The following is a 16,018-nucleotide window of genomic DNA, read 5'->3' as shown; positions in this document are numbered from 1 at the left end:
ATCCAACTGGACTATGAGCTATTTGGGGAAAAGGAAGCCTAAAAAAAAATACGCATCGATTCTTCTCAATTAGGTATCTTCTACGGTCTTAGATATCATATATCCAACTGGACTATGAGCTATTTGGAGAAAACGAAGCCTCAAAAAAAAATACGTATCGGTTCTTCTCAGAATTAGGCATCTACGGTCTTAGATATCATATATCCAACTGGACTATGAGCTATTTGGAGAAAATGAAGCCTAAAAAAAATACGCATCGATTCTTCTCAATTAGGCATCTACGGTCTTAAATATCATATACCCAACTGGACTAGAAGCTATTTGGGGGAAAACAAAGCCTTAGAAAAAAATGCGCATTGGTTCTTCTCTCAATTACCTTATCGGCGAAAACTTCGTCGGGAAAAATTTTCGTTGGGGAAAATTCGTCACTTGCTGGTAGTTGATAAACGCATTAAGGCCGGGGAAAATTTTCGTCGGGGAAAAATATTTGTCACTTTTTTCTCCGACAAGGTATGTATCTACGGTCTCAGATATCCTATACACTCACTGCACTATAAGGACTAAATCTTTCGGGAATGAGTGATTTTAGATTTTCGCGAGACAAACTTTCGCGAAGAAGGGGAAAATTCCACGAGATTTACGAAAGTTTAGCCGATTAAACTTAAAGTGTCTCGTTAACTCTTTTCAATAAAATACATGTATGTATGGTAATTAAGGATTGACATTTCAAAAACAAAAAATCTATAAAATGCATGGTGAATTTGGAAAATACCCCATTGTCTTTAGAACTCCAGATCTGGGTTCTAGCAACACAAGAGAATTTTTTTAAAGTTACAAACCCACATACGGCAAATATTTCTTTGTAAAAGGACATAGCCCTTTCATGCAAAAAATATATTTAAGTTGCAAATACCTCATCTTTTCGGATTCCAAACTTTTACAATCAAGGCTGAATTAAGTGAAATTCTACTATTAATTTATATAGAAATCTGTCCTCGTGTACCTTAAAATGGTAAAATTTTATTTTTGGTCGGTTTTGATGAGATTTGTCAAAAGGATGAACGTAGTGGCGGGGCATCGAGCGTGCGTGCACGTTGAATTCCATCAGCCTTGCGGGGCGTTTTTCGCTCGTACGAAAAAAACTTTTCAGAAAGTAGAGATTTGAAAGAAGAAAAGCATTCTTCAAAAGTCTTTTGAGATTTTCTTATTCTCAAAATTTTAATAATCACCCCCAAAATATATAATTTCAAGTAATTTATTTTAAAAATACAAAAAAGGTATACTGTAGAAACTGATTCCAATGAAGTATCACTTGACAACATACGAAACATTTAGAATATCACATATTACAACCCAAAGCTGCGATTAAGTTAACTTACTTTAAAGTTCATTGATATTACAATGTGATAATAAAAAAAAAATAATCTGAATTTTAAGTGCTGAAAGTTATCATCAGATAATGGGGTAACATTTTTTATTTATTTTATATCTTATGATTTTTTAACAATGTTGGTTTTTATTAGTTTTATATTTATACAAAGCTATCTTGTTAACAACAAAAAATTAAAAGTTAATAATAACATGAGATAACTTGTATAATGAATCAGTTTGGTATATTTTGACTTGATAAATTTTGTTCTGTTTCATGAATCAATAAAACTAAAAGTGATCTGATTATAAGCAGAATAAAAAATATCAGAAAACAGTAAAAATGGCTTCCAAATTTAATAGTTTTGTTTTGTTTTTTTGAAAGAAAAAAGGTTTTTATACCATGTAAAAATATAAAAAACAAATTTATGCTAAAAACTGAAAACTTTACCAAAAAGTGATCATTAATGATTCAAGGTACAACAGCTGTCAAATTTCAAACCACTAAACGTACAGCTATTTTAATAGGAAAAAGGCCATCACATGTAAAAATTATATAAAGCTTTCTCCTTTTCAGGCTGTAATTCAGAATTTTAAAAATACCGATTGTTCCCCGGAGGGGGTGATTACCGTAACTTGGTCTAATGTCGACACCCCTCCTCTAATTCCGACACCCTTTTTATAAGCTGAAATTTATAGAAAGGTTTAAACTGTTTTTCTTTGCTTAGTGGTGAGAGAGGAATAATTTTTAACTTTTTTCAATCAGTGATTCAAGCTTTCATTTTATTCGTTTCTCTAAAGAAGGGTGTAGGAATTAGACGAGGGATGCTGATATATGACCAACTTACGGTAGGGCGGAGAAGGTGACAGAGATAAGGCCATCTACGGTAAACATTGACATAATACTATTGATTATAATATTACAATTTTGTAATATATCATAATTTTTAATTGTAATGGACAATTAATTTAAACAAATGCATCAAAATAATTTCTACCAGGAGCAATAATAATGATGCTCCCCACAGCCACAGCAGGGTCCCAAATTAGGCGGCTTTCGTCAAGTATTATCACATCATCAAGTTTGTCACATTACATCATAACATTGCACGTGAGTGACACAATTCCAACCAATATTGAATTCAATTTGGAAAACACGTATCTACGTCTTGTCAGACAGGCAGTTAGTTGTTACCATATGGTTATAATTCATTTTCATGCCCCCTGTCTGTCGACGGGCCTTGTATCTCCACACACAGGCAAACAGACACACAAGGGCCTCAATATTCCATCTTTTATCTTCATTTACTACTCATTCAACAAATACATTTTCCAATAATAAAAGTTATGCTGGTGTAAGAATGGCTGAATGGTAAGAATTATGTACATGGTGCCTGCATGGTGCGGATAGAGTTGTGATTAAAGTTTGCAGGGCTCTGGTAGGGCCAGTCCAGCCCATGGTCATCATTATCCATTAGCTAATGTCTTTTTTAGGTATATATTATTTGAAGGAAGAGTCCAGAGTCAGATACCAAAGTCAGGTTTTAAAGTTAACACCGATCATCAGATGTTGCTACCAAATTTTGCTGTGCTGTGTTTTAGTGCTTTGTTCATGTTCATGTATTATGATGTGATGACACAATCTAAGTTGGATAGTTGATGGTTGTGGTTGATAAAGATGCCAATTCACAATAATTTATTCAGGATCCAATTCCTTCCAACAAATTTTTTAAACTAACAAATTTTAGGCCAAATCGGTGAATTCGAAGTCACATCAACTTATGCCCATCCTTTAAATTACAAGCAATCGATGTCTTCCTGATGGCTTTCGGAGCGGCCCAATATCAAAAACATAAACACATAAATGTGCCCAACATGATATAGACACCAAATAACTAGGACACACAATGCGTGCTACACACGCACATTATTAACGCACCAGATAAACATGTCATCTCCAGTACATTTTAGATTACTCATTGAAAACAGATACAATATAGTAATTTTTCATGTCTCGATTATTCAATTCCAAATAAAAGACATTCAGGGAAAAAAGAAAGAGAAACACCTGGATAATCTAGTTAAAAAAAACCGAAAGTAAATGGTAGACAAAGTAATGAGCTAAGGCAAAACGAGATTAGCGTACCACTATGAGAGAAACCGCCTCCGGCGGTCGATTAGTTTTTGGTATAGTATAGCCCGTCACCATTTGGAAAATAACCTAATCTCTGGAAGGTATAGAATTATATTGGGACTTTTTATTAGAATAGATGTATGTATTTTTATTGAGATTTTTAGTGAGATGAGCGATCATTCTCTGGTCTTTAATTGATTGCGGGTGGGGTGATTTTGATTTACTGATTACTTTAATTCTTTAATTTTCGCACTCTTTGACCACCCGATAATTAAAGGATGCGCGAATTAATGACAAATATTTTTGGGTATTTCTAGCTTAAACAATAGCTTTGGTAGCTTCAAGAAATATTTGTTTACTATCTTTTTTGTTTTTACCCATCCTTTTATATGCTCGAACTAGAGTACAGTATTGCTTTTGCTGAATTTAATAATATGTTTTTTCTTCAATTAAATTTTCAAATTTTGGAATAATATACAATGTCGATAACAATATAATAAAATGCGCGAAAATTAAGGATATTAATTAAGGTATTGAGCGGTATGTAAAAACTTCTATTCTATTATTAATCTATTACAGACCAAAAAGTGTGTACACTGCTATAAATTTTATTTCTTATTATTTATGTTAAAAAAGAACATTTTACTCTTTCAAATTTGTTACCGAAAAAATCTATATATATTTCAAGATAAACACACGTTTCATTTTTAATTTGAACCTGGTTTATAACAACAAGGAGGCAGAAATTTGAAAAAAACTAAAAAAATCTGAAAGATATGGACAACAGAATTGAAATACGAAAATTCAACCCCACCCCTCACATACGCAAACGTACACATTTGCTCTGAGCCCCAACCCCTGCCTTATTTTCAGTTAACCCCCCCCCCTTTGTCTCTCTTCATAAACATATAGCTTAGCTTAATAATATTAAAACTCAATGAAATAATGGCGATAGGATAGCATAGCTGTAAAATGGGTTTTTGAAAAGTCAAGACAGTTCAAGGAAGAGGCATTTATTACTTTATTGTGTACGTACGCTTTCTTATCACCCCCCCCCCACTTTAGTGCGTACGTAGATACTATGAAAGGTTAACATAAGAAAATCGTGTATAAAATCGAATATTCGTGTTTCGAAATTAACTTCCGCGAAAATTTCTTCCCTTAAGGTAAACGTTAAAAACCACTCAAGATTTTTCTTCGAAATCATATAATCGGAACAACATTCTAGCGGCAGAAATTTTCATGATTATCATAGTTTTTCAAACAGCCAAATTTTCATGATTGTAATGATTTTTTTGGAAGTGGTTTTGAGCAATAGCATAAAGAAAAGTAAAGATACTGGAGAAGAAGCGACTTTAGAGTGGGAAACAGTCCAGTGTGTAGGAATTGCCAGCGTGTATTGCGAAAACCGTTGAAAAACTTTGAATTTGATTTATCTTTGTCTGAACTGAAAACCTGAAAATAAAACGGAATCAACATCAACAGCAACATCTTGCAACGTTGAAGGTAAGATGTATGAATGCGTGTTTAAATATGCTAACAATATAACCAAATATGCTAAACTGTAAGCTTTGTATTTAGAATAATTTCTATTTCTATTTACCATACATCCTGTGCCCAAGTTCAGGAGTTGCCATAAAGCCATTATGGTAATAACCGGGAGGGCACTTTGCTATACATTGTATTTCTATTGATATAGTGAAATTTTAGAAAGGAATAGTATTGATATATAAATAACTCAAACTGATAAAAACGAAAAAAAGTTAAGAATATTTTTGTTATTTATGTATACCCTTAAGAAAAAATTAACTGTGCAGCAACTGTGCAGACAATGTGCAAGTGAGCAATCTAGTGTGCAAGTAAATATTTAACTGTGCAAGTAAATATTTAACTGTGCAAAAAGAATGCACACTTCAGACATTTGTATTTAAATGTGCAATTTTAGTGTGCAAAAAAAGTTAAATGTGCAACTTTACTGTGCGTAAAGAGTTGAATGTGCAATTTTACTGTGCACAAAATCAGGTGTGCAATTTTACTGTGCACAACATCAAGTGTGCATTTTTAGTGTGCACATAAAAAAATTAATGTGCAATTTCTCTAGTGTGTAAAAATTTTTCAAACTGAAGTGTGCATTTTTTATGTGCACAAATAGCTAAAGACTTAGAAAATTTTCCAAAAGCGAGCCACAAATTGTCTCACAAAGTAAGCAAAATTCTGTCCTAAATGTTTTTTTTTTTCTAGAAACTTTATTTGGTAGGTCAGTCTGTAGTGCAATAAATAAACCTATCATCATCTTATGGTTGCTTTGTGACACGTCAAAAAACTTTGAAAATGTCAAACTTCAACGTTACCAAAGAGCTCCACAAACAATAACCTTCCAAAACGACCAACCATTTTGTATTCTACTTTGATTTCCGATTTTAGAAGTCGAATGCGCGCGCATCGCAAGTTTTCTGATGGCGTATTGGCGGCCGCCCACAGTGCGCCTTTTTTATGTCGATGTCTTCAGTCGGGTTCAGCACCCGTGAAGCGTAAAAATTGAAAAAAATCGATAAACAGTCACTGAAAACCGGGATTTTTCATCTGGTTTCTTGGCGAGTTCCACAAACGAAACCTTTCAAGAGTCCAGAAGCAACTTCGATTTTCCCTACTGCAAGAGCTTCAAACGTTTAAAGTGACGTCAAAGAATCTAATGTTCGGAGCCCATGGCGTTCTAAATCTACTAAGCCCAAAACCTAAGTTATAAACATTCGAAAAAGTCGCAAAGTGAAATAGACGTTAATTGCAGAAAAAACGCAGGCGACATCTAGTATAGGCTACGAAACAACGTTTACCGCATGAACTAATAGTAACGATTTTAAGCGATTTAAGCATGATTTTAATTAAAAAAAAAAAAAAAAAAAAAAATTAAGCATGATATGTTTGTGCTGTGAGGGACGAAGGGAGTTTTTCGCGAGCTGTTCGGGAAGTTACTGGTTAAATTCTCTTCTAGGAATGGCTCTGCAATAGATGGTGTTTTTTTCCGCAAGAGTTGGAGATTTGGCCCAAACCCGTATAACTTGCCGACTGAATCATGCAGCTAGACCCAACAGTTGCGACACTGTGATTATAATATTAAATACCAACGCATTTAATTAGCTCCTTCCCATGTACTATGCTCTCAAGTCACATAGTGATGTAATTTACAACCTTTCAAAATCAAAATTGGTTCTAATTGAACGTTCGCTACATATTTTTCTATATAATCAACAAACTTGCTAAGGCTCGAGCCCTCAAATAATAATTTGTTTTCTTTAAGTTAAAACGTGTTAGATAATCTGACAATAACAAGCCATAACTCTTGACCCAATGAGCATAAAAATATGGTATACTATCAAGGGCGCCAAAAAAAAATTTTCAGAAAAAGAGCTACATGGCTAAAGCGTCCCCGGGGCTGACTCAAAAATTGGAGTTGATTCTAAAAAAAAATTGTACATGGTATGTAGTACTATTGTTGTCTTTAAGAAAAAGTACCTTCTCCAATATCTTGGGTTGAAACAGTTTGACACCGTAAATTAAAAAAATAGTTCATGTATACCTTTTAGCCACTTTGCCATCTTGTGTACTGTAATATACTTTAACATAACGTAACATAGTATGCCAAATTCAATTTAATCGTTGTTATTTATTATTAATTTTCCTAGAAAGAATATAAAAGTGAATTAAAATTAATCAAACAGTACTTTCTATACAGCGATAATCCAAAGTATATAATTTCAGTCTAAAATGTTCGATCAACAAGACATGATTTGTTTAGAATTAAGAACAGACAACAAATATTTAAACACGTTTCAGGGCACTCGAACCCTCGAGTTTTCGGAAAATAATAAAAAAATGCATAATATTAGAAAACATAGACAATTATTATTTATTCAATTAAATGTATTTATTACTTATTAAAGTTATCATCCAGCGTATATAGCATGCACAATATACATTACAGTATTACATTAGGACAACTTTTCAAACTACAACAAACTAAAACTATAATTGCTATAATAAATACGATTTCGAAATAATTCGATTTACACTTTTTGTATAGAAAGAAATCATAGAATTTTTGACTTGATCTCCACAAGCAATGGTACTCCGAAATGTAGCAGCAATCTTTCCTCGATTCGAGCATCCGAACTGTAAAATAAAAAAAGACAAATATAATTAAGTAAGTAGATACAAAATACTAAACTAAATACTAGCATTAAACTCCCACGAGTGAGTAGAGTATTTCTATTTAGATCGTAAGACAGTTACATCAATATGCCAAAAACATTTTGTTCAACCACCTTCACTTCAAGATAGGCCCCACCATAGAATGAACTTCCTTTTATAGGATGAACCATATTCATGTGGCTTTCAGCCTTGCACTCCATTTCAGAGATAGATCGTAAGATGAAAATTTAAGTAATAGAGTATAAAATAATTGGATTTAAGGCCACTTACGATTCTTTACATCCATTTGAGTCATTTTGTCATCTAGTAATTGTTTTCCAATAAGGTATCTGTAAAAAATTAAATAATTCATTTATTAGCAAATATTTTACAAGAACAATGGTGGTAAAAATTGAGAACAATAAAAGAGCAATCATGAGCCTGGGATGACAGAATTTTAAGCAAATCAAGGGTCGAATTATTAAAAATAGGGTATTAAGCTGACAAAGTTTCTTTATAGAGAAAAAGAGAGTAATGTGTTACGTATCTTTTTGAAATCATCTTTGTGACATCCAAGATAATATACATCATTATTGTATAATCGACTTGAGATAATGAAATTAATTATATATTATTCTGAAAGGTATAAAATGATCGTTTTAAAGAATCGCTTTGGGAAAATACAAAAATAACACCCGTGTCACAGACCCACTGGAAAATTGCACTCCAAAACCATCCCCACTGTATTTTTAAACCTTAGAACAATATAATTTCTATCCCCATCGAGACTTCATCGGGACTTCAATAGGAATTTTTATCCCACTGAAGAAAAGAGTTTTTCTGGGGCTGTGAGACAGGGGTGTAAAATAATAATAACATACATTACAGAAGTCTTGGGGCTTATTGTTGCGAGTGATAGGAAGAGTATCATATATTAACATAAGACGTTAAAAGCTCAGCTTAGGAGTTATGAGGTTAAGTCTAGGATCTAATAAAAACTAACCTGAAAATATATTGAAATTCTGATAGCCTTATCACTAACAGATCAGTTTACTATATACTTAACTTAGGTATTGTATACTTAACGATGAACGGCTGTCTAACCAAACCTGTGTTAACCATGCACAGGAGACTATAAAAAATAATCATACACAATTATAATGAAAAAATCAATTAATTACCTGTGTAAACCATGCACAGGAGACTATATGAAAATTAAATAATATCAAGTGGCCTTGTTTTTATATAAGGTGTTCATATTGATCGTTGCTTTTCTTATCCCCATCCTATCGAAATTCAAATGTAATTCAACATTGATGAGGAAACAAACAGAGTCAAACTTATTTGAAAACAAAGCCTTTAATCATCCCTATAGGACATTAAGATATAAAGATAGCCATATAGTTTGACCCGAATGTCTAGACACTTCAACTAAACAGTATCGAGGTTCATCCTGATTAAATAATCTACATTCTATCATTTTCAATTTTTTAACTGAGAGTGTATGCAGATGCCATCTTACCTTAACGCTGAGGAACTATTGTAATCTAAGCAAAAATTATGTATCATAATTTGCCAACGGGCACATAGTGAATATTAAAGATTTTTTAACTGAGAGTGTATGCATATGTCATCTTACCTAAATGCTGAGGAACTATTGTAATCTAAGCAAAAATTATGTATCATAATTTGCCAACGGGCACATACACTATATAAGTTAAAATAACTATTATCCTTATAGTACGTCAAACAATGCTCAAGATAAACCACTTTTTATTATATGAATAATTTTTAATCTTTCATTACTAAATTCTTCTATTGTTAACCGGTTACTTTTTCAAAGCAGGCTACACGGCTTTTTGCGCAATGCAATTGGTTCTTTTCGCATGACGACGGGCCTACACTGCCCAGAGTTACCCGTCATTAGTAGGAAAATTCATTGTGACGTCACTTTTTCAAAGGAAAATGAACAATGCGTTTACATCATTTTTCTCCTTTTTTGTTTCAGAAAATAAAACAATTTTTGATCTCTTTGCCCTTGTTTTTTTTCGCTTTATTTCGCAATTTTTCCTGGATAAAGCGCTAAAAATCAATCGAAGCTGAAGGAAACAGTTAACAAATACAAAAATGATCGGTTTTTTCGGGCTGTACTGAAAATATTTCTCAGTACAGCCCTCACTAACCGGTCATTATTGTGTTAATTTAGTACATTAATAACCTGAGAGACAATCAAAATTTCCAAGACAAAAATTTTTCAATCAGACAATCAGATTCAATGGAATTTCGAGCAAAAATAAAGAATTTAAAATGAACAACATAAAATGAAGACCAATCTAATCACATTCTAAAATATTGGGGAAATGAGCAATATATGAGCCCATACATACACATTGTTCCATGATTGTATCAATGTCTATGACTTGTAAAATTTTTGATTGCTCAACATGAGTGATTAAGTTCATTGCTAATTCATCAGGCCTTAAACATGTGTTAAACTGTGTTAAACTTGTAGAAGGCAAAATATTATAGAAGTAACCAAAAGCAACATAATATTCATCATCATCAGTATTAAAACAAGCAAATCTTTCAATATTAAAATACTGTTTTGTGGACAAGCATACAGTTGTGCTGTGGCGTTTGATTTCTCTGGTTGATCTTGTTGATCGAATAGTAAACCCATGACACTTAATGGATGAAAACATTGATACAGATTCGATAACTGCAGAAGGATGAAGAGCGATGAATAGGTCAAGCTCTAGGGGTGAAGGAGTGAATTTTCTAAATGATCCAAGACCAGTAATGTCAGGAGTTATAACAAATTTTGCCCCTTGGTACACATTATGACAACTTTTGATGAATTTTTCTTCTTTAGAGCCTCCTTGAATTGTTTCTTCACACAAAACTGGCAAAAGATTGGCAGCAGAAACAGCACTGGCCAACTGAAAGCAAATGTTCTGAGTACCGTGANTTTATACTTCCCTTTTTTTAAGGGTCTGTAAAAGATTTCCTTTCTACCAAAACGTCACTGATTCTACTTTTAGTTTTGTTATGGTTAGAAATGGCTTAGAAATAAAGACTCCTTACACAAAGAAAGAAAGTTGTCACAATGAATAGGATTTTATTAGACATTGTTTGGTTAAAAACAGAGAAATACCAGACCAATCGCAGTCAAGGTCATACACATTATATATTCTTCCTTCATTCATGCAAGACAAAGTCCAGGTACGCGGGGGGGGGGGGGGGGGGGGGGGTGGGTTGCCACCCGACTTTCGACCCTCGGAGCCTTACTGGGACTAAAAAGGAGAAAACAAAGGAAAATTTTGTGAATTTTACGACCTTTACCGGGACAAATTTGACCAGTTTTGACCAAATTTCTATCTTTTCTGGGGGTAAAAAATTGAAATTTTCCTATTTCTCCTACCCTTAGTGGGACTGAAGTTCGATTTTCTGATTTTTCCAACCCTTAGCGGGACTGGAAACCCAAAAAATGTACCCTAAGGGCGGCACATACCGTACCCTCCATTTGCCTAAGTACTCCCCCCCCGGATCCAGGTAGGTCCAAAAATTATGAAATTATGTAAAATTCTACTGGGAAAAGGTATTTTGAGTATTTTAATTCTTATTCCGCTTGTTCTAAATTCGAAATTCTTGTACCTAAGAGCAACATTAATGGAGATGACAATCTCGTTTATCAAGACGAATTTAGCAACGTCTCATCAAAGGTGACCTCCACAATACTCCTGATATAGATTTGATTTCATAATAGGCTAAAATGCAATTAAAAAAGTAATTGCTTTAATTTTTCCTATACTAATTGCAAAAAAATAAATTTTATTGCAAACAAACTTTTTATGTTTATTTCTAAGAGCCGAATTCCGTTTTAAGTTAAATCCTAATCTTTACAAGTCTGTTGTGTCTAAGCCTAGATAAGCGACTAAGTTACCGCTAAATCCTGAAGATCGCGGTAACACATTGAGATTTGTCGAAACTTTTGTATGGCATTTGTAAAGGTTTAAAACAGTTTTGTGTCTACTCCCAAATCTTTGTTTTTTTCTTTTTTTACTTTGCATGTTTTTTTCATAAGAACAAACTTTATAACGCCGTTGACAAAGGTCCAATCTCAAAATTATTGCCTGAGAAAACTAAGAATTTTTCTGTTTGTCTGAGCATAAATTTTGAGATTGACCCTCACTATGCAAAAATGGCCAATCTCAAATTCAAGACTAGCTAGACAGAAAAACTCATACCTTTGTCAAACACTAATTTTGTGATTGGCCCTTTTGATTTGTCAACGGCGATATCAACATAAGGCTTCAATAACCAAACAAAATATCAAGAATAAGTTAAGAACATTATTAGGCTTAAAACCAAGTTAAGAACATCCGAAGGCTTCATAAATTTGGGTGTTCTTATATTTAAAATTAGCATTTATTTAAAACCTACTTTCATATAAGCGTTTAAAGGGCTTGTGCACAGTTATGTATTCTATTTTTAAGCTATGTTGTTTAGTAACATTCCATCATATCATTTTTTCCCATTTCAGAAAAAGCACTTTTGACTACCCTGTCAACCTTAGTGGAATCGAACAATGGTATAACTCAGTCGACAATTCTTCTAAATACAACGCCGTCTACATCAGAAAATCAATTGACTTCAAGTATAGATTCCCAGATTCAAAAAATGGCAATATCTACAAGTAATCTTCCATCAGTAATTTTATCAAACACATTGGTAATCAAATCTTCTCCACCAGCAGAAAAAGTTGATCTTATTACTGCAACCAAAAGCTTTCATGTAGAAAAATCGTCTGCAACAAGACAAACATCTCTGGTTAAATTATCTCAATCGACAGAAAAAACTGATCCTATTTCTACAACAGAAAATTTCAAAGTTGAAACACCTTCTGTAATTATCCAAACTTCGTTAAAGTCATCTCAATCGACGGTAAAAGCAGATCCTATTATTGCAACCAAAAGTTTAAAAGTTGAAAAATCTTCTGCAAGTATTCAAACGTTATCAAAAACATCTCTGGTTAAACCATCTGAATTCACAAAAATAGCAGATCCTATTGCTAAAACCGAAGGTTTGGAAGTGGAACCATCATCTGCAACGAGACAAACATTCCTGGACAAATCATCTCAATTGACAGAAAAAGCAGATCCTATTATTGCAACCGAAAGTTTAAAAGTTGAAAAGTCTTCTGCAAGTATTCAAACGTTATCAAAAACATCTCTGGTTAAACCATCTCAATTCACAGAAAAAGCAGATCCTATTGCTAAAACCGAAGGTTTGAAAGTTGAGCCTTCGTCTGTATCAAGTCAAACATTCCTGGACAAATCATCTCAATCGACAGAAAAAGTAGATCCTATAATCACAACCAGAAGTTTAAAAATTGAAACATTTTCAGGAAATTTTCAAACTCTGTCAAAAACATTCCTGGAGAAATCATCTGAATCCACAGAAAAAGCAGATCCTATAAGTGCAACAAAAAGTTTAAGAGTTCAAACATTTTCCGCTGCTACATGGTCAATCTTATCAGTGACCGAACTGGTAAAAACACCAACAGTATTGTTACCAGAGCAGCAATCCTTTACAGAAAAAACATCTCAAATCACACAACCTACAACTACAGCTTTCGTTGAATCAAAATCTACCATAACAACACCGATTGTAATTTCATCTGCTGAACCCAAAGTGGAAACAAAGATCTCTTCTCAAATCATAAAATCAATACCAATCAAAGTCATAGAATCTGGATTTTCTACTGGAATTTTGGAAACAGAAACTTCTACAGAGCCAATTGCAATTATACATACTAAGCCCATCCCGATAACATCTTCTGGAACTGAATCTTTTAAAACTATACAACTAGAATCTACAAAACCTGCAGCTTTGGAAACAAAATTTGCAACACAATCAACTGTAATTACACATTCTCAATCCACTAAAAAGGCATCTTCTATAAACAGTGAATCTGAATCAGTTATTATAACTTCTATAAGGGCACCTTTGATTGAAGTTATACCCTTTCATTTCACAGCGACGACATCTCTTCAAGTCACGGACGTATCTTTTAAACAGCTAAAATATACAAAAAGTATCTTTGAAAGCGTGCTCGCTTCTACACCATCGATTGCTATTTCGCCGTCGCAGTCTATCACGATAAAATCTAATCGAAATATTATCGGTACATCCATTAAAATGATAAGATCGACATTTCAAACAAACACATATGAAGAAAAGTCTATAGACAAATCAACGAGAATTTTGCCATCTCAATCCAATATGAAGAAATCCTCTGCGATAATGGAATCCGAATCAGAAACTATATCTTTGGGAACCATCACTCTCCCATCAAAACTGACAGACCACCATACACCATTGCAAGCAACTCCATCAAATAATGTCTTCTCAAAAACATCAGAGCGTATTCAATCGCTGGACTCAACAACCATTACATTAATCCAATCGTTATTATTGGAATCGTCAACCCAAACATTAATGAAATTGGAACAAACACCAACGACCAAAGAAACAACACCGCTCTCAACATACATCAGAGAAGCAGCTCAACAAACTGCAATAACATCAACTCAATCGTCACATCTTAAACAAAAAACAAGTTCAGAAACACACAACGCAAATCAATCCACATACACCACACCAGCCACTGAAACGGCAACATACAAAACAATACATCCAGATCTTTCAAAATCAGTGGCAAATTCAGTGGTGCATCCAACTACCTCGATTACTACATCAGACACTGAAACAGTGACATACAAAAAAGTACACCCAGATCCTTCAAAATCAATAACAAATTCAGTGGTGCATCAATCAACATCAACACAATTAATACAGCCAACTACCTCTCGATTACTATAAATAACATAAAATCCCCGATACAAAAAACAATTTCAAATCCATCAACAACGAAAATTACCGAACAACCAGCATCGTCTGCAATTACCACACCAACAATAGCACCATCAACGACCTCGATAAATACAGAACCGAAATCCACAAAAACCATTACCAAGATCCCTTCTTCGTCACATATTCTCACTCCGTCACGTGACCATACTTCATCACAAGTTGCTAACCTATCAGAACCATCCTCTAAAACAACAGGACTTAAACAAAAGATCACGAACTCAGCTAAGGTTTCAACTTCATCAGTCACATCACCAACACTTAAACCGTCCACTAGCTTTGCTCATCCGAATCTTTCACCATCAACAAGTGTAATTATCAATAATGTTGGTGGCAAGATTGAAAACAATAAGGGTGAGTCTTTTTGAATACTTCAGATACATAGTTGACAGCCTAAAGAATTTCCGAGGAATGCCCAAAAGATTGTTTTTCTTAAGAGAAGTACTATGTGACGCGAATAGATCTCGAAATTCCGCTGCGTTTTGGCAAATATTAATTATTGTTAAGGTTTTACATGTATCAATTGTCTGGCCACTAAGCTCAACTAAGTTCTTGCCGAGGAAATACCTTATCGGGGAAAACTTCGTCGGGGAAAAGTGACGAAATTTTGGCCAAGTGATATTTTTCCCCGACGAAAATTTTCCCCAGCCTTAATGCGTTTACCAACTACCAATAAGTGACGAATATTTTTCCCCGACGAAAATTTCCCCCAACGAAAATTTCCCCCGACAAAGTTTTCCCCGATAAGGTAGTTGTTGTTTAATCAATTTTTAACAAAATCTCTAGTGACAGAGTCACAGTGAAATAAATATGAGTTTCATAGCATACTATTTTATTTAAAAAAATGAAACCAAGAGAAAGAAATCAAAGAAAGATTCAAAATAAACCATTTCTGACCTTCAATTTTGATGACCATTCCAAACCCATTGAAACCCATATTGCATTTGAATCAAGCTTGAAATAAAAATGATGAAAGTTTAAATAATTCCAAATGTTAAAATAATTCTCATACCATGACCTCGAGTTCCAATAGGGCCGAAATACATAAAAATTCTTTTTTTTCACATTTTATGAAAATCAACATAACAGTACAGATACGAAAGAAAATATATAAGACATACTAAACTGTTCTTTTATCGTTTAGGAAACGACACAAGGCTAAAGAGTACTCACATTATCGCAATCATATTTGGAGGAATCGGGCTAGTCATCATGACCATCATTATCGTCATTGTATTGTTAAAGAAGTCACAGGCTAAATACAAAATGTCTTCAGAGGTTGCCACATGATGACCAAATAATCTTATATGATTTTAATTCTCTTTTTTATTTCTAAAGTAAAAGAAAAGTAGTAGTAGGTTAGCAACCCAGCCGAAACACAACGTTGTTTCAACG

At 33.6% G+C, this 16,018-nt stretch overlaps 1 protein-coding gene across 1 annotated transcript; it reads left to right on the top strand.

Moving 5' to 3' along the window:
* The first annotated feature begins 12,370 nt into the window (after positions 1-12,370).
* Positions 12,371-14,575, top strand: LOC136805159 (uncharacterized). The gene has a single exon (XM_067061721.1). It carries the CDS (start codon positions 12,371-12,373, stop codon positions 14,573-14,575), a length of 2,205 nt encoding a protein of 734 aa, XP_066917822.1.
* The last annotated feature ends 1,443 nt before the right edge of the window (positions 14,576-16,018 follow it).

Source organism: Clytia hemisphaerica, unplaced genomic scaffold (assembly GCF_902728285.1).
Source record: "Clytia hemisphaerica strain Z4C2 unplaced genomic scaffold, Clytia hemisphaerica genome assembly, whole genome shotgun sequence".
In the NCBI taxonomy this organism is placed as follows: Eukaryota; Metazoa; Cnidaria; class Hydrozoa; order Leptothecata; family Clytiidae; genus Clytia; species Clytia hemisphaerica.
This window is presented reverse-complemented; position numbering and strand designations above follow the sequence as displayed.

What these genes read in the sequence shown, in the direction of transcription:
- LOC136805159 (XM_067061721.1), top strand. Translation starts at nt 12,371, where the DNA reads ATGGCAATATCTACAAGTAATCTTCCATCAGTAATTTTATCAAACACA.